Here is a 20,163-nt window from a genome sequence, read left to right on the forward strand (position 1 = left end):
CACATGCTTTCGCTGCACTGATGCACAGTTCCTCTGCTACGTACTCCCCAGGTGGAAATGTGAGCGCACTTTCTGAACTATTTTCTGAACCACCCCTTCCTTGGTCCTTCCCCAGGTAGTAAAGGTGGACAGTGAGGCAGGTGGCATCCGTGTCCTGCTTGGGGTCGGGTCCTGTGGCTAGGTCGAGGTCAGCGAGGCAGCCATTAAGATGTGCTATGGAACTGGAGATGGGTGGGTCCATGTCTGTCAGCAGAATGCAAGCCATGTGCTGCTCAAAACAAACATCCACCTGGCAGAGGACAGAGGGAAAAACACAGGTAAGGATGCGCCAGAGCAGAAAAGTTTACGTTCAACTATAGTTCTGGGACATCATTTGAAGATGTTTTACAGCACACACTGCCAGCCGAGACCAACCTGACAAACGAGCTTCTGAGATTTGAAGTTATTTACTCATTACATGACAGAGTCTACAAGCCGCTCTGTGAAGCTTAGGCACCATGATGCTTGAGCACAATGCTAATAACAAAGCTAACAGGCTGATGTTTAGCAGGTAAAATGTTTACGATGTTCAACACCCTAGTTGTTAGCATGCTATTTTTTGCTGGAACGTCATTGATGTCATAGGTATATTATTAGGTGTACACCAAAGTACTGGACAACAAGTCAGGGGATCAAAAGTATTACAGTTGATTCTGAAGGCGCTAAGAATGTCTGCACTAAATTTTGGGGCAATATATCAGTTACCGAAACATTTAATTCAAAACCACAAATGAGAACCTCATGCTGGTGCTAAAGAAAAAGTCAGGGGATCTCCAAAGTCAGTAGGCTTTGTCCTCTAGGGACAATAAATGTCTTTGCAAAACTCCATGGCAGTCCCTTCAATAGTTGTAGAGATATTTCAGTACTGGCAAAAGTGATGAGTCACACCGCCTGATTGACTAAACATATCTATTGGAAACTGATTTCAATTAGTTATTCACTAAATGTTACTGAATATGAAAATCAATTATCAATCAGTCAACCATTGAATCAATTCATCAGCAAATAAAAGTGACTATCTATCACAAAAAGTGATGTATCATTTATAGCCTTGTGGAGAAGTGTTAACAGCTTTGTCTCACCTGTGATAGATTTCTTCCTGTATGACAAATAAAAACTCTGAAAAAACGTAACATAATCATTTGATTAAGAGAGTCTGAAAACAGCTTTTTTCGCTTTTCGTGTTTGATAACAGAACGATCAAAGGATACATTTTCGTCTCTTAATCAAAACGCCTTCATGTCTTCTTGTATATGCTCTCAATACTGAAATAAAGGCTTCTTGTATCCATTATATTCAGTGAAATTTTTAAAAACACAGACAGAAGGGGTGAATGTGGTGAAATAAAGTTTTAATATCATCCAAGGCAAGCCCCTAAAAAAGGGTCTTCCAAAGAATACACACAGCTTGGAAGAAGAGGCTAAAATAAAAAGATGATGGACCACAGATGGAGACTGTGGAACTAATATTGGTCAGTGTAGATGATGAAAAGTAATCAATAACAAATACTCCCGAGAAGAGTTAAGGGCGTGTAAATCTTGGATGAGGTAGCTTTGCTTGCAGAGGTCTACATAGAAACAGACTGTGTACAATAAAATACTTTATAGGGAGGATCAAGTGTGAGGCTTGAAAAGAACAGCACATTTATTCCTGCTCTGTTCACTTTAATTCGCACTTAACCCTAAAATGACCCTGCTACATTTTCTAGATCAGTGGCTGATTCAGATGACAGAGATGCTTTTGTATCCCTCTATATAACCATAAACTGTTAGCTGATACACACTTAGCATTACTTATCTTCAGTTACATTTATAGTTTCTTATCAGAACATAATCACAAGACTGCAGTGCCCTGGGCTTACACACAGATACTAAACTATACACACTACCCTGGACAGCTGGGCTCAGCAGCTCTGGTCTAAAATGCACTTAATTATTTTTGCATATAGAAAAAACATTTGGTATTTTCTATTTTTCTGCTGGCTTTGGTGAGCCCCTGACCTTCAGTCTAGAGCAATAAGCAGGTTGACATTTGTGGATTTGAGTAAAAAGTCCCACTAACTTTTGGTTGGATGGTCATGACATTTAGCACACACAATGAAGTCCCCTCCAAAATGAAGTGCAATGACTTTGATGATCCTCTGATATTTCATTTAGCGGCATCAAAATTTGAATTATTCCAGTATGTTAGTTTGTAACCAACCACTCACATAAGTGTAAGCTTTTAGTCTTGTAATATTGCTATTCTGTTTAGTCGTTAGCTCAATGATCCCATTGTATTCCTCTGTGGTGTTTATCTTATCTTGTGTAAATTCATATTTTTCATTCTTTTACATATGTCCCCATTATGTTTTTAACTGTTAATGGCGTTTTCTATATAGTTTGACTTTTAGGTTATTTATGAACATGCAGATAATTTTATTTGAATTTGTTATTTCAATATTTGTATACTTATATAGGGCATAAAATATTTTTTTGCTAGAGCAAGAGTACAGTTTACAAGGTGCAGATTTTTGGGGAGGAGCAGGTAACATGTTGTCTTCTGTGTTTAGAGGACGTGCATTTGTCCCTCCCCCTAATAAAAACATAAAAGTAGTGGAGGACTTTTATTCTTACTGTCTAACCAGTAAGAACAATGAAACACTAGATGTAGCACTGAGTAACGGACAAACAAAAACACAGCCAGCAGAGCTGAGCTGTTGGGATGTCCCTATCCAGTTCTTTTTTGCCCTCGATCCCTAGTATTAGAAGTATTAGAAAAAAAAGATAATTTTCACAGTTTATTAGCTCTGCAATGCAATTTAAGAAAAAAAATCTGCATCCAACAGTTCCTTAGGGTTTTTTATTTCATTTTTACAAAAATGAGTAAACAAGCTAAGAATATTTTTACATGGCTGTCCAGTCACAACAAATGCTTAACTAATTCTCTAAAGATGAACAACAAAAATTTCAATTCCACTTAAAGTGATTTAGCAGCTTAAGTTGAACATCAAAAAAAGAATAATTTTCTACTTATTGGAGTAGCAGCATTACAATAACACCTGAATATGTTGCAAATTGTGCTCTCACTTTACGACACCTGAGACGACGGATGTACACAAAGGATTGGGCGAGGTGTGTGCTCGAAATAGCTGATCCTGATCAATTAAAAAAATGCGCTGATCAGGCCCGATACTGATACCTCTGATCCAATCTGGACATGCCTACTGAGTTGTGATGGTGTAGCATCAATATTTCTGTCAGCAAGTGTTGCCAATGAAACAAAAACAAAAGTTTCTCATCAGCTGCAGCCACCTTTGTTCGTTTTGAAAATGTCTCAACGAGGCTCCTCTTTACCAAGTTAGACTCACGGTAGTGTCCCCAACGTGAATATGTGCAAGCCAAAAATGAAATTATTATGTAATTTGCGTAAAGCACAAACGCTCAGCAAGTTGTCAGTCAGTAAAAAACATGCTGCACAGCAGATGCTTCTGGTTCCCGGGTTTGGGTTTGATTACAGTCTTTGAAATGTAATTTAGCTGTGATGCACTGCGTTGTAAGAGGGTATGTAAAGACATAATGTGGGTAGACCATCGCTGTTTTCAAGTCAGATACTAAAATAGAATCACTCCTCTGGAATGTGGCACTGCACTGCTCCTCTTTTGATTACAGGCATCCCGTTGTCATTTTTTCAGGCATTTGTCTTGAAACGGTTATGTGTCATTTTTCAAAATTGAAACATGCTCTCCCTCTCTCTCTCTCTCTCTCTCTCTCCCTCTCTGTGTGTGTGTGTGCACATGCTTGTTAGGGTTGAAATATCTTGCTGAAATATCTTTTTTAATAATCATATAATTATAATCAATAAACAATAGTCCCAGTGTCAATAATCATATCATTTATATATTTCACAGTCATGATAGTTAACAAAGTGTATGGTTATTAAACCTAAACTATAAATATGCCCCATAGTAACAAGCCCCAAACATTGTAAAGCTCTCTTCTGGTGTAGCACAACCACACAGGGGTGGTGCTATCAGCTGATAAGAGTCAGAAACCATTTAGGGGAAGTGGAACAGTATGTACACACTAACGTGACATAAACACACTGTACAAACATTACTGAGAGATAAACATCAAAGTAAACAACAACAATATGCGATAGATAATACTAAAGTAAAAGCTCCAACAAAAAAACAACAACAAAAAGACTTCATGCTACCTACACATCCTGTCTCCTTTAAATTCAGTCAACTGGGCAAACTTAAAGGCAAATATAGATTACATGACAGCTGAAATCCTTGCTGTACATATTTAGATTATTTGGACTGAAAGATATCTAGTTATGCTTTGTAATGTTACTTGTTTGAAGGATTATTCTGGGCAATAACAGGTTTGGGTTTAAACATATTATTCCAAGTGCACTTTTAATAAGATATAAATTGAAACATTTTTCGGCTTGTGACCTTCATCGGGGTCAAATCTGAATAATATATGGAAAAACTCTTCATTCCGAATGTCCCAGAGGACAATAATAAAGTCAGCACATGCTTAAGAATACAGGAAAACACTTCTCTCTTGCTGTCAGTGTTTACACACCCAAAACGTTTATCATGTAGCAGACAGGCAGAGTTAGACCAGTTCCTTGCTGCATCTTATCTGGGCCTTGGTGCTGGTTGAGGTTTGACCTATCAGCTCCGACACATTTTGCCCTCAATCGCTGCTTTGTGTCATTTTGGGCCGCTGATGCCACCTCTATATTAATAGGTCTCTGGACATTTTACATTTACCAGCCAACTGCTGGACTTCCTGTAAAGTTTGGATCAAGTTCCAAAAAAAGAGTCTGCCTACTCAGATCAGTTTGAAACAAGATTGTTTACAGCAATTCTAGTGCTCCCCAGCTGATTAAAGCCAAGGCTGCAACTTTCCTAATTTGAAAACAGAGCTCACTGATGAGCAAGTAGCAAGTGACAAGTAAAAAATATCTTCTGATAAAAAGGCCTGTCACAAAAAAAAACAAAAAATAATGTTGAATTGAGATTGTCACTACAATAAGCATTGCTTATCCACTTTTAACAGTCCACCATAGGTCACTCCCAATCGCCGCATTTAACTTTATACTCTCTGCTCCGTCTGCTGCAGACAAATGACAAATACCAAAAACTCCCCCCATGTCATAGTGAGGCAGATTTAAGGCTGAAGCAACAGGGTAATCAACACATTGTCTGCCTACTCAATGTTCCCGAGCCACAGTGGCACTGCTCTTTGATGTAGCACAGATTTCTTAATCTGGCACCAACCATTAATCACTTTCCATTGTCTGAAGCAGGATGTGTATAAACAATGAATGGCGACAAAAACAACCACATTATGATTTAGCCTTAGATGGCCCGACACCAAAAAAGCATTGTAAAATCAACAATGGAGCCGCTTGAAACCGTGGTAAAGTTTTTGATGACCAAATCCCACTGAAATCTGCAGAAAGAACATGAGATAGCACAGTTTTATCTCCCCGACTCAACCTCCAGGATATGTTCATCCCAGGAAAGGAATGGAAATAATCCAACCACAAATCCTGATGTCCCATACATAAAAAGTGGAGTTGTTTTATGAAAAGGCTTCATAACAATTTCTTCCCTCCCTGTCAGGAAATGGGCGTTCTCGTGTCTGGATAAACCTGAAACGAATAGTCAGTTGTAGGGCTGCTCCTTAAAAGTCAGAGATTTGAATCATCAGAGACCCCTGAGTTGACTGAGATAGTTTCAGGTTGAGCGGTCTTTTTTTGGGGGGGGGGGGGGGGGGCGTTTCAGTGCCCAGATTTGGTTGTGGAGTGGGCACTGTTGACTTACATGCTACTCTTAAGTACAAGCTGCAGCAGACATGCAGGCACTGTAAGGCTCTGTGGTAACATTATCTTTTCCCTTCTGCTTAGAAGTGGTGAACTGACAACAAATAGCCACTTCATAAGACACAGTTCCTGGCTTTTGTTTGATATCTAGTGTCAGCAAAAAATGTTGCTACCGCAGATAGCTTGTTTACTATATTATGTGAATGCTGCTGTCGCCTAACTTCCCGCTGAGCTCGTTCAAACTTGAAATTTTTTTTCTGAAAAATACTTATATACATATTTAACAGCCAAATCAACTATCACAATTTTGAGTCAACTTCAAACCTAGTCATCTGACAGAAAATGAATCTGCAACAATTTTGACTTTATATTTTAATTATTTTACAAAGAAATGCTAAAAATCTCTGGTTCTAGCACCCTAAATGTTAAACATTTTCTAATTTTTCTCATATTTTCAATAGTAAATTGAATACCTTTGGATTGTAGACTTGGAATTTAAGATAATGCATTTTTCACTTTTATTTTTTTTTATTTTATAGATCAAAGGATTAATAAAAAAATATCAAATTAATCTATAAGACAGTGCCTAAAAATGTTAATGAGAGCATTACTAAAACAGGAGGCTACCATGGTAACTTTAAAGGAGCTGCAGGTTTTCTCAGCTGAGGTGGATGACACAGTGCATAACTGTTGCCCGGTTGCTTCACCAGATCAGTATTATGGGAGAGGAAAGGAAAAGTTTAATGGTCTGTTAAAATCATCATTAAACTTTTTGACTGCTATACTAAGCACTATGTTCAGTGTTTTTAACAAATCCCCACATCAGCATAAAAACATTATCCCACACATGAACCCTTGTGCAGGCAGCTTTATGCTGTTGGAAAAATCTGCTATCCAGATGTACAAAGCTGGCACAGACAAACACAGACAAACTATTACTGCTGTCAAAGGTTCCTCAAATGACTAGAAGGCCTGGATACTCACTTAGGTGTCAGAAATGAACAGTTACTTTTATAATAATGTGGAGCAATAGTCCAAGAATCAATTTATATCAGTTTCAGTTAACTTTACACAGGCCTCCGTAGCTCTCGACCCAACCCAATTTCTCTAGAAAACAAAAGGAAAACCCCTGAAAAATACAATGGATCAAGTTTTATGCAAGGCAGAGTAGCGTGTGTGAAATGTTAAGAAGCCACAAATATGCACATCTTTTCTGGTGCAGAAAAAAATCCCATTCTGCCGGCCATTACTGAAACAGGTTATGGCATCTACAGACAGTCTGCTGACTCCTCTGCGTGCAAAGCAGAATGCCGCTGCTTGCAGTACTTTTATAATATTCCTAATCCATAGATGATGGCCTGATTGGGTATTTCAGATGGCAGGTGGTGCATAACACTGTCAACCATAGCCTTGTTGTGGAAACTCACATGTCAACTTGACCAACTTGACCAGTATTCTCAGAAAAACATTTCAGAGTGGGAGATGATATGGACCACAGACATGAACCCTGCACTATGTCATCTGTAGTGTTTCATTTACTCACTGTTATTCAGTACTTTTAGAATATTTCTTCTATGTCTTGGTCTTTCTGCCATTTGCTTCTCTGCATAAGCAACTTTTAAGCCTCATCCTACTCCTATGATTATTATTATTATTATTATTATTATTATTACTATTATTATTATTATTATTATTATTATTATTATTATTATTATTATTATTTACCTTAGGAGCTCTCTTTGGGCTCCTAAGGTAAAGAGACTGGTATCCGAAACGGAAGCTAAGCAGTGTACTTCTGTGGATTGGGGTCAGCAACGTATTTTAGCCAACTAAAAAAATCAATATCACTTAAAGTTTTATTTTATGTTATTTAACCCATACTAAATCAGGTAAGTCCTGTTGAGATCAACAATCTATTTTTCAAGGGAGACCTGGCCAAGACAGCAGCATAAGAAAACAATAAAAACATAAAATATGTACAGTACTATGTAGAAATATTAAAAAACACCTATGCACAAGTACAAACTAATTCACCCTTGTAATTATGAGAGCCTTAAAATCAGGCAGAGAGACTAGTTCTCTTAGTTTCAAATCTTTTTAGATGCTATACTGAGAGTATTTTCACTGCATTACCTTCATTTCTGACAGCCTGTCCCTGCATTTAAACAGCTTTAGATCCCTGATCTATGCTCTCACCAAAGCAACCAGACTTCATTGACAAAAACTTTTTTGCTCGCTGAACAAAGGAGCTGCTGGTCGACCGCTGCTTTGATCAGTCAGTTTAGTTTGTGTGATTGTGTGACTTTGGTGAATCTGAACTTTTCCATTTAAACGTCAAAGTCACACATTAACACAAACAAAATGACTGTTACATGCAAATACATTTTGTTGCTGACCCCCATCCACAGCAGTAGTCTGCTCAGCTCCCACTGGACTCCTGCCTGCATTTCTAAACTGGGGGCATGCTGACTGACATCTGTTGTGTGTAATATACTGTCTATTGATAAGTATCCCAAACAACCCCACTTAAAAAATCTTGAACTATCCCCTTAAGGGTTCAGATGCTTTATGATTAACCTTTACCTTTACCTTTACCTTTACCTTTACCGGGATCTAGGTCATAACTGTGAGGGGAAATCCTTAGAAAATGTCATAATTCTTAGAATTTCCTTAGATTTTCATTACGAGGGACTTTACTTTGTATTATAAAGTTTTGTGAATACCTACCTAGTCATGTTTTGACAATTAACCTCATACACCCACCCACCGAAGTACACAGTGCTTTCTTTTGTGATCTCCTTTTTTCTTTTGGCAGGATTTTTTCCTCCTATATGTCCTTTCTCACATGCCAAAAAAAGGAAATTGGTCAAAAAAGGACCCAGTGGGCTGGAAAAGTGTATCAAAACATAAGTTTGACTGTTCAGTGTAATCTTTACTGAGCAAACAGTACAAAGAGAGAGTTGTGTCTAAAGTTCATATTGTCCTTGGCGTTTCTGCACACTCACTTCCCATCTACTGATGCAACAATGTAGTTGTTTCAGTGGGTTTATACTTCCCCAAAAGTGTCTGAGGTGGTGCACATACATATAGAGTGATGATCTGAAATCAACACAATATATATTACACCTTCTTCAGGCCTTACCGCCTACTGCAAAAGGGGAGCCAGTAGACCAGTAATACTCAACTTACTGCCCACAGACCAAATCTGGCCCCCAATAGGGTGCCCGGTGCCCCCCCCCCTCAAACCATTTTCTCATTCACAATACAAATAAAGTGATTCAAATTGGGAATTGTTATTGTGCTTTTAGTATACACAATGTGCCAGAGTGCATTAAAAAAGCATCAAAATAGAGCTTCTTTATCAAAAAAAGTGCCATTGGAGGATCCCCTGCACTCCCAACAGAGGTCCTAAGCCCATCAAGTCCTAAAATCCTACCAATGTCCTGAAATCCAAGAAATGTCCTAAAATCCTACAAATGTCTAAAATCCTAGGAAGGTCCTGAAATCTTAGAAATGTTCTCAAATCCCAGAAATTGCCTACAATCCTAGAAATCTGCTGTAATTATAGAAATGTCCTGAATCCTAGAAGCGGCTGAAACTTGTTACTGTATTGTAACAATGTCACTGTGTTCTGTCTGCTCTGAACTCTTGATTCATCAATATAGAAACAGTAACCACTTTCTTACAGTCTTCACCCATGAAACCTTAAAGAGAACACATGCTGAATCAGTAACTCCACACAAAGAGATCCACAGTTTAAGTGACCATCTGTAACTGAAAGTTAAGCAAACACAGAGCCTAAAGTCAGCGCTTAACAATCAATATGTTATGTCCTTATATCAAAGCTGATTTACTGTTGTATACCACACCGTTCTGTCATCCCGTAACATGTAAAAAGAAAATCACATTACGTCATCAACAAATTGTACAGATCAGACCAAAGATTATTGTCATGAAAGGGAGATGGGGAACACACAGGCATTTCCTTTCCCTGCGGCACAGTACTGTACTTGTGTGCTTGCGTGAACTTTTGTGTGCTGGGTCTTTTAAAGGCACTGTGTTTAATCTTTGAAACCTGAGCAAACTGGCTCATTTCTTTTAAGAACATTGGAAGAGGGCAATGAGTAACAAAAGTAGAAATGACCCACAAATTAGCAAGAAATTAGTAAAAAGTTACCTGAAAATTTGTTAAAAATAAATAAATGAATAAATAATAATAATACTAATAATAATAATAATTGAATAAAGGACAAAAAAAAAACAGAAATGATCTGGATAAAGTGATTAAAATTATAATAATGTTATAAAATAATTTTAATTAAGTGATCATAATAATTATAAATGTAGTTTTCCCCTAGTATTTTTTTCTTTTTTCCCTTGATACTTTTCCCTAGCTTTTAAAAAATAATTTTCCAAATCTACTAAATACTGATAATTTGTGAAACATTTATTAACAAGTTGCTCACTGTCTTTTTCCCATGTTTTTGAAAGAAATAGGATAAGTTTGCTCAGGGTTCAAAGAAAGCAGCACAAGGACAGTAATGTCGCTTTGGGTTTCAAAGATATTAAAAAACAGCGTTGTGGAAAAGGTTTTGGTTAAAGGACTCCTCTTCTAAAGTACCTATAACTAGTTAAAAAAGTTTGAATGACTGCAAAAGCAATACAGATGACCAGCATTGTAAACACGGAGTATTCATTGTGAAATGTTTTGGCAAGGATTTTCAGTCACCCATGATGACGTCACTTAGGCTTCCTAAAGCAGCAGGGTTCAAAAATTTCCCTCTAAACTGCAGTGTGGGAGGTTTTTATTCTCTTTGGTTTAGATATAGCAGCTCTAAAAGATCTGGTACTCCTTGGATTGCACTTATTTTGGCAAAAATGTGATGCAGAAAACTTGCAGCTGTAACTTCCTTGTTGCAGCACATTCCACTTTAAAGTAGCCAGCTCCTCTCCATGACAGCAGCTGATGCTGCAGTTCTTTGTATGTGACCTGAATTAAATTTTCAAGAATAGTGTACTTCCCCATTACTGTCTATATGTCTGTAACTGATTTTTCTTCCAGTAAAAAAAAAATGCTAAAACAGCTGTAAGTGCTTTGACAAGTAGCCTAATGAATCAACACCGCCTACTTACAATTAAATCATGTGAAAATGTTTTTTTTTTTAAATCTTACCGAGGCTGGGAGATATGGAGAAAATCAAAAATTACAAGATTTTTAACCAAATACCTCTATTGATATTGCAACCATATTGTAAGGTTTAGGTGTTTTGACAAAATATTTACACAATGATATTTTTCATAAATCATTAGTATTATGGATATAGTGACCAAGTGAATTAAGACCAATAATAGAACAGTCCGGTAAATTCAGAAAATTACATCGCTTTACCGTAATGTGGCCTTTAAAGCCAGAAAAAGACAACTACGGGTCGACAGATTATCGGCCCAGCTGATTATCGGATGGGGTGCCTGCTCTATCCACTAAGCCGTTGACGCCCAATTCATCCATATTTAATTTAAATTTTCACTGAACTTGCTGTATGATGTTGAAAGGTTCAGTTTTGATTAAAAATTTGCTAAAGGCATTCAAACAAAGTTTGTAATATTCCAAATTCTAAATTTCAACAGAAATATTTTCATTTTTATTGTAAATAAATATGGTTCCAAATATCGGTCATCGGTCTCATAAAATACTAATAATCAGTATCGGCCCTGAAAAACCAATATCGGTCGACCCCTAAAGACAACACTTAACCAATACACTAACCAAAATCAAAGACAATATCAAGTCTCATGATATCAGGATAATATCAATATATCGCCCAGCCCTATGTCTAACTTGAAATAGATACACTACTAAGTTAGTCTTGTTGTGATAAACGTTGAGTTAATACTGTATCTGCTCCCTCTGCTCCCTCTGACCTGCAGTCCCCTTAACAGTCATCTCAAGAATCCATATTAGTACTGTTCGTTGGAGATGACTCAAACATTGCAAATGACGCTGCTTCCCTTCTCAAAACAAGAAAACACAAACAACATTATGAAGCTTGAACAGGAAAATGACTTAACTGTTCTGAAAAGAATTAACTGGCCTCAGTAGCCTGGCCTATACAATTAGTTTTCTTAGATAAGCATCTATATAAGCCATGTGACAGCACTGCCAACAGTCTAAATTTACACTCAGTTTATTCAGCACACTTAGCTGTGTTAATTCAGTCTGATAGAGTAAGTATCCTCCCCATGTGAAGCTTATAATGCTCTGTTTTTGTGTAAACTGTTGTAGATTGGTGTTGATTCATGAATGTGGGAATCAACTTTTCTGCACTTTCTTAACAAATTCCAGCCCTCATCATTTCAGGTGTTGATTCATCTTAGCCTAATGGTCATGTTGCGAGTTGAAAAAAGAAATCAACATCAGCACTTAAAATTGCAGCTTGCAAAATGGATATGAAGTTGAATCAACAACTCTCAAAAGCAGTTTGGATTTAGACTCCCCGGCAAATATACTGGCCAACACTGGTTTATCACCAAAATAACGGTATTGTAACGAGAAAATATGCAGTACACATATGCCGTTGAAATGTCTGAGCAAGGGTGTAGGGTTTTTTTCCAACATGGAGGGTGGAAGTTTATAATTTCTGCCATTTCTTACCCAAAACAAAAAACAAAAAGGAGACTTTGATCACATTGTCAAGTAGCAATGAAAGTCTGTCTGACACTACCAAGAAAGAAATGGTGAAAGTTTACAGACGTGTTTTGATGTATGAAAGTTTTATTCACATTACCTTTAGTCACGTTGTTCCATGAAATAGCCGGTTAATCAACCATGTTAACTTGTTCACATACTGTTAGCCTAAAAAAGTTAACTACAGTTACTGTAGCTAACATTATATGGCAGATTCAGTCCCAGCGTAACATTATCTGTGATCACAACAATCATAGTAAAACTAACTTTATGTTTGTTTAATGTTGTTGTAACCTTAAAATGATGCCGTACACATTAATGGTCAGAAAAAGGTGGCTGTTCCCAAACTCCCAGGAAGTGCACCAGGCTCTGATGCAAATTTTACATAGTAGCCAAAATTGTAATTATGCCGTCTGGGTCGGTCACATGATGACCACTGGCCTATCAAGACTTTTCCCCATTGACTTACATCAGGAAAGAGACATCTTTAAATCAGTAAATAATTTTTGTGAGCACCAAAACCCCTGCGAAACGACTCATTTTACTATCTAGATTTAAGCCAAAAATAGCTTTTTTTGCTTCATGCGCCAATCAGCAGCTCTCGTAGGAATGAACGATGCCCTGTCTCCATGGCTGTATCCAGACTTTCTTTAATACATCCATTGTTGGTCCCCCAATCTCACTGTCTTTTTCTTCTATAGCTGCTGTTTTGTCTTCTTCTTCTGGTTGATGGTGGGTGGTAACTGGCATTACCACCCCCTTATATATGGGTTATATATGGGCATATGTGTGGTTTAATTATATAGAGGATTTATCAAACATTTTTTCATATCTCCATCAAGGACAATTACACTGAGATAATTATCATTATCTATGATAGCATTTGTAAAGTAATCTGTACTCAGTTCTAATTACTAACATCTATTTAAGCCTTATTCCCACTGCACAAAAAACCCGCTAACACCCGCTAACATCTGGCTTTTTAATGCAATGGGAATGCGTACAGTCGGCATTCACAGCTGGGTCAGATGACTCTGCAGCAGACACAGGTTTTTATCGTCTCAGGCTCCGATCGGCAGTAATGGGAACACAACACCTGGGTGAACGTGGTAATATCAGCTCCTTAACCAGCGAGATGCAATGACGTGCTGTTACTTATTACCACCTGTCTCCTCCTAAGCAGCGCTAAAACACCAATCCCATACATCTGCACCGAAAGAGAGACTGAATGATAGAGATATAGAAAGAGCAAAAAAAACACTGAAAATGTTTCAAAGACCTCTGTTCCTGCTGCTGTCTACTGTTTCCCTGTTTTCCTGCCTGTTCTTGAAGTCGCACGGACACACCAACAAAACAACACCCCCACACACACACACACACAGACACACAGTAGCTGACAGAAAGGCAGACTTGTGAGGTCAGTTCACTGGCAGTGGGAGCGCAGTCTATTGCTAATGTTTAGCAGGTATACTCGTGTTTAAAAAAAACAACGTGCACGCACTAATTTTGGTGGGAAAAGGGTATAATATTTTTCTCATCACAAGTCATAATTAATCTGGAAAGTGAAAACAAAAAATGTTTCACTTTTTTTTTTTTAAAAAAAAGCATCAAAACAGAGCTTGCTCATAACAAAAAAATATATAATAGTAAAAAATCACAGGGAAGGATCCCCCTAGACCCCCCCTGGCTAAGCCCCCTGATGACCACAAATCCTAGAAACGCCCCTGACAATAACAACACATTTAATCCAGGTTGTAACAAGTTAATATTTCACATCAAACAGGATTAATTCAGTTTGTTAATCTCTGATCTTTTGCTCAATTGAGATTAACCAGATCAACCACATTATAGTAAGTGATGTGCGGTATGCACAAACTTTTTCTAGGTTCTAAGTTTTACCATAGAGCAGCTGATTTACTGTTAACCGTCAATTTACATATAAACCTTTCTTTAATCAATTAAGTCCCATTGAGATCGAGATCCCATTTCCAAGAGAAACCCCAGAACACAATTTAAAATTTAACATTATTAGTCACTGTAAATAAAATTCTATTAAAAAAAAACATTAAAAATCATAATAAAGCGATATAAAACAACAACGAGTCACCTAAATCAAGTTAAAAAACAATCCGTTTAAATCAGTCAGGATTATGACTAAGTTTTAGAAGTTACTTGCTAAACTGCCGTTTACAGTAAGTGCTTTCACTCGGTTTGCAGGAACTTCATGACACAACAATGAACGCTCATACGATCCGCACACCACGCAACTTACTCTGCTTTCTGTCTTCTGATGTCCTGTAGCTGCTTCAGTTTTCCAAAACAACACAGATCTGTCTGTCCTCTTCTGCGTGTCTCTGAAGTCCTACACACAGTCCACCTCGGTGTCGTTAACGCGCCGTTGGCTAGCTGATGTTACGCTACAGACCCTCCGCTAGCTGTCAACACAAGTACCGCTGCCTCGCTTTTCGCCCCGTTAACTGCCATTCCGTCGGTCTTCACGTCTCCCCCTGACCTATTTTCACTTTACGCATCGCATATGTTATTATCGGTAACTCTCACTGAGCTCATTACTGTTTGCTCGACATGACTATTGGGGTTTTGCTAGCAAACGCAACTGTTATGCTACTACTTCCCTGACTGACTCGCATTAGTCTCCACATATGAGTTGATGACTGATGATGATGATGATGATGGTGGTGGTTGTGGTGGTAGTGAGGGCGGAGCAGGATGCCTCAAAACGGATTGAGCCTGCTGTTGTATGACCCAGTGACTCGGGTCCTTCCGTGCTTAACACGAAAACATGTTTTTTTTTTAATATACCAGAATCCCCTTGAGATAATAGAGCTTAAGAAGTCAGAAGACAAAGCTAGAGGTGGATTTTAGCTAAATGGCCTACATTTGCTTAAGTAACGTTGCTGTGGGCTATTCGAGCTTAGATTTATTTTTGACAGTGAGCTTAATAGCTTATTTCAAGGTATGATTTTTATCATATGAATGTTGCATGTAATAAAATGCATCTTTAGACTCATAGAACAGTAATGCATGTGGTAATAAAGTAGGTATATCACTTACAGAAACAAGGAGAGGCTGATTATTTTGGAGGAAGTGAAAGAATAATCACTCTTATGGTTGTTACTCACATTGGGCTCACTTCTGTAGCGAACTGATTCATGAAAATAATTTGTTCTGGATTTTTCTGCCCCTCAAGTTCAAAATATGTATCCTCTGACATAATGGCAAAACAGCATAGTGTGCCCTATATTTAAGCTTATTAGCTCCTAAGAGCACAACCAACTACTGATTATCCTCGTGCTTTCTCTTTTGGATTAATGTAATAAATACATATTTTAACGTGCAACCTAGGACACAGGGTTATTTGTGTATCAGAGATTTGCCTCAGTCTCAGAGAATGGAAAAGGCAGTCAAACCATAGGTAGGTAGGTAGACTTTATTTACCAGGTCATGTATTTATTTTGTTTATATATAAATATTACAAGAGAGCACATCTCATAAAACAACAGTATTCCCTGATGCAGTCATTCTTGTTCAGTCCCTGTTTGGCAGAGAGAATAAAGTACTTCTTAGGGGAAATTAGAGAACTTTTTAAGAGCAGTGCAAACTCTGAGTGTGAAGAATGTGAGGTATCTGTAATTCTGTGTTTGGCCTTCCTGCATACAGCACTGTCAAATGAATGGCAGAGTAGTTTCTGTGACTTGTCAATCACCATCCCTGCAAATGTTAACTGTTTCGGAGAGCTGGTTGTGCCATGCTGTTACACTAAATGACCATTTCAGGTATGCACTGGCTGCATAAATCCAAACTTCTAAGCCTCGGGATAAAAAGCAAGCAACTTCAGTGTTAGATGAAGCACATTCAGCGCCTCTCTGAGTTTTCACTAAAAGTTTTTTGTCTGAAGTGTGCCCGAGTACTTAAAATGTTCTACTTTCTCTACAGGGTGGTTACTGAGCGTGACAAAGAGGGTGTGACTGGTTCATTTGTATCTTATCTTTTTAAATCTTGGCCATGTTTATTTCCAACTCACCTGACACAAGTCCTGATGTGAAGTGATCTGGCAAAAGTATGCCTCTTCATGCATATGGCTTTGCCTTTTGACAGAAGACCAACAGGGGCCATATCATCCACATGTTTAAAAAGCTTGACTAATCTACAATAATCCACCGAGCAGCTGATGTTCAGTGTGTTGTTGTAGATTAGATTCACTTGGACCTTTTTTGGCTACTGAACTGCATTATTTCAGTGTACACATGTTCACACAATGTCATCGCGGGAAGTCTTGCAGCTTTTATAGAAACTCTGGTAAAATAAAGGCACTGAATGGGTTAATTAGTGTACAAGCTCCTGCGCAGCACACACTGCTGTCTTTATTTCAGATCCTAAGTCAGCAGAAAGCTGGAGGAAGTCGGGATGAGCGATGTTTCATTGCTGAAAGACACATCTCTTTTTTGCATAGCCCATTGACGCCTCTTTTTCTGTCAGTGACTGTGGTTAAACTGTCAGGCATCAGGCAAATAGAGACTCACTGTTCTCTGCAAGTTAATTGTGGTTTTTTAATCTACTTGACCCATCATCACGGGATGAGCCTGCGGTAAAAGGTGGGGCTGGATCATCATTTCCATGTGTGTTCTCTTCATCTGGTATGTTTCTGAGTGTGGTTTATACATTTTTGCTTTACAACAGACTAGAACTATCCCATGATAAATTATAGGATGTGGGAATTGTGATTTGGTTGTATGCAGTTTCACCAGGAGTGCCTTAACTTATATCACACTTAAATTTCCAAAATGTGCTCACACTGTTCAACTGGAAGAAACAGAAAAGGCACAAAGGATATTTAAGAAGACAGCAGCTCACAAACTGTGCTTAAAATATTCTTTTAAATCCGCACAGACTCATCATGTCAAGCTCCTCTGAGACCCTGCAGTTTCGTTTCCCCACCCATGGTGACTCCATCCTCAGCAAAATCAACACTCTGCGAGAGGAGCACCGCTTCTGTGACATCACACTCCTCCTCGATGGTCCACGAGGCACCACCGCCCAACCTCAGCACTTCCACGGTCACAGAGCGGTGCTTGCAGCGTCCTCAGACTTCTTACGTGACCAGTTCTTGCTCTACGAAGGCCGAGCCGAGCTGAGCATTGGTGTCATTTCCAGTGTTGAGGTTGGCCAGAGACTTCTCCTGTCCTGCTACACCGGAATCTTAGAGGTGCAATGTAATCTACTACTTTTTGAAACTAAAAAAAAAGTTCAAAAAGCAGAATATTCTACTCATATACCATATTACAATAAGTTTCCTCTTGAACTTTGCAATTCACATCACTGCAAAACAGAGTGTAACAGTACCACAACAGACAGAAATAAGGAACAAACATACTGTTACAACAACGAAAGAGTGTGTGAAAGCAAAACTGACTGAGATGGCTTTACTCACAGGTTTTACTTTTGTTTTTGCATGTGAGTTTAAAGTGTGCAAGTAAAAGTTTTGCTTGAATCTTAGTTGTTTTCCCTTTGATATAATTTCCTTGGTGTCCTGCAGGTCCCTCTGAGAGAACTTGTGAGCTACTTGACTGCTGCCAGTGCACTACAGATGACCCAGGTGGTAGAGAAGTGCACACAGGCCCTCTCCCAGTACCTCAGTCCCACACTGGCTTTCTTAAAACTTGAGGGACACTTGGAGGAGAAGGAAATCCAGCAGCCTGGTAGCGGTTGGCTTGGTACCAACTTCCACAATCAGGAGGAAAGGGATGCAGCCCAGCCCAGCACTAGCATCCAGGACGGAGGAGCGGCTGCGATCCAGTCGAGGGTCAGCCAAGGAGCCAAGGTGAATGGTCAAGGTGGGGGGAGGGTGGTTATTGCTAAAATAGAGTTAACTGAAGATGCAGCATGTTGTCTCGATACTCCGGAGTCAGAGGAAGGAGGAGAGATTAGGCCTGTTCACAAAAACAAGCCATCCTGTCAGGTTAATCACATTACACGTGCCATAACATGTAAACTTCACCCTCCTGCAGCCGTTCATGATCATCTATCATCATCAACCACAAGAAGCTTTACTCAACAGGAAGACTTTGTGCACAGCTCCCAGATTAAAGATGAAGAAGCAGGGGAAGAGCAAAAAGATGAGGAAGAGATGCTTATGCTGGAGCTACAAGATTATGAAAAACTGATAGCCTCAAATCTATTTGGCCAATCTATTTCAAGTCATTGCTCAGGAGATGATTCAGAACATTCAGACAGCGTATTAGTCCAGAGGCCGTACCTGTGCAGGAGGTGTGACCGAGTCTTCCAGCACCTGGAGAGCTATGTGGGACACCTGAAGGAGCACAGACAGTACTTGTGTTTGGTCTGTGGGAAAGGCTTTTCCCAGAGGAGTAATCTGATCCACCACATACGTATCCACACTGGAGTCAAGCCTTTTCGATGCCCGCTGTGCCACAAGACATTTTCCCAGAGGGCTACGCTGCAAGACCACCTCAATCTGCACACAGGGGATAAGGCCCATAATTGTAAATACTGTGCTGTGCACTTTGCACATAAACCAGGCCTCAGGCGCCATCTAAAGGACATTCATGGTAAGAGCCTGTAAAATGTGTGAGGAGGGTGTGCACTGACAGCAAATAAGCACTATGAGTTGTTAAAGGAGGCATCTTAATAGTTTTTTGTTTCCATTTTATTTTGAGAACATGTCAAACATAATTGCAGGAAGAATATTAAGCTATATAGTACAGATTGCCTTGACTTTGAGGCTAATGTCTAATCTATTTACTTTCATATGTACTTATTTTTGTTGATTTTTTGAAATGTATTTTTTAGTTACTTTCTTTGCCTTTATTTTTTATTTTTATAGATTAAATTATAGATTCCATTTACTTGTTTTTTTTAATTTCAAATGGTTGTTTGTTTTTTCAATTTATCTGTTTAAAAATGAATTTAAAAATGTATTAATTTAAATGTTTATTAAAAGTCATCTGGCAAAAAAATGTGTAAAACCCCAGCATGTTGTACTGTGTTGCAATGATACTTTTTTTTATTTTAGCAAAATGTTAGAGTACAGATTTTCTCATTCTCTTTGGTGTCTCCCATCACAGTGATTGGTAATCAATGAGTTAATACATTTACACTGCACCATCTGTGTAATGGGGAAAAGTAACGGTCCTTTTGTGCCCCCTGCAGCATTTTCCTGATTTCTGCAGGTAATATACTGAATTAAATCTTGCAGCATGCAATGTAAACATTTTGTTATGATATATCATCTGCTATAGTGAATGCAGTCTCATATAGGATTGAGTTGGGCGTTGTGACCAACACCTTTTGAGAGTGCTACTTTATTTTATAGTGTGTACAACTAAGTGTCTGCCTCTGTAGCTGTAAGAAAACCTTGACAAAAAATTGTTTTAGAAACCTATATCTTGTTTTGTTAACTGATTTTTTCAGTAGACTGAATTCTGCACACTGCCTGTATTGAAATGAGGCTGAGGTTCACAGACAGCCTCTGCTTCACCATTTGACCCGACTGAAATTTTGTGCAGCTCGCTGAGCATTACGTTATAAGTGAGTGGGTTTTCCCGCATGGCTAAGAGGGTTTCCATGCTCTCTCGCTC

The 20,163-nt window shown here is 38.5% G+C and overlaps 2 protein-coding genes across 3 annotated transcripts in view; one reads left to right on the forward strand and one right to left on the reverse strand.

Annotated features, from left to right (window-relative positions):
* jak2a (Janus kinase 2a) overlaps positions 1-15,234 on the reverse strand; it is a 39,790-nt gene extending 24,556 nt beyond the window's left edge. Inside the window, exons 1-2 of the mRNA XM_042509374.1 lie at positions 14,820-15,234; positions 1-289 (exon numbers count right to left, since the gene is read on the reverse strand). Coding sequence (XP_042365308.1) covers positions 1-265 — 265 coding nt within the window. The 5' untranslated portion in view covers positions 266-289; positions 14,820-15,234. The remainder of the gene's footprint in view (positions 290-14,819) is intronic.
* Positions 254-19,201, forward strand: LOC121959858 (zinc finger and BTB domain-containing protein 26-like). 2 transcript variants are annotated; one of them, XM_042509376.1, is made up of 4 exons: positions 254-317; positions 17,456-17,771; positions 18,102-18,386; positions 18,574-18,811. In XM_042509376.1, exons 2-4 carry the CDS (start codon positions 17,463-17,465, stop codon positions 18,727-18,729), a joined length of 750 nt encoding a protein of 249 aa, XP_042365310.1. In that variant the 5' UTR covers positions 254-317; positions 17,456-17,462; the 3' UTR covers positions 18,730-18,811. The 2 variants fall into 2 exon arrangements, with proteins under 2 accessions (XP_042365310.1, XP_042365309.1); XM_042509375.1 differs by having other exon boundaries at positions 18,102-19,201.
* The last annotated feature ends 962 nt before the right edge of the window (positions 19,202-20,163 follow it).

Source organism: Plectropomus leopardus, chromosome 20, assembly GCF_008729295.1.
Source record: "Plectropomus leopardus isolate mb chromosome 20, YSFRI_Pleo_2.0, whole genome shotgun sequence".
NCBI lineage: Eukaryota > Metazoa > Chordata > Actinopteri > Perciformes > Serranidae > Plectropomus > Plectropomus leopardus.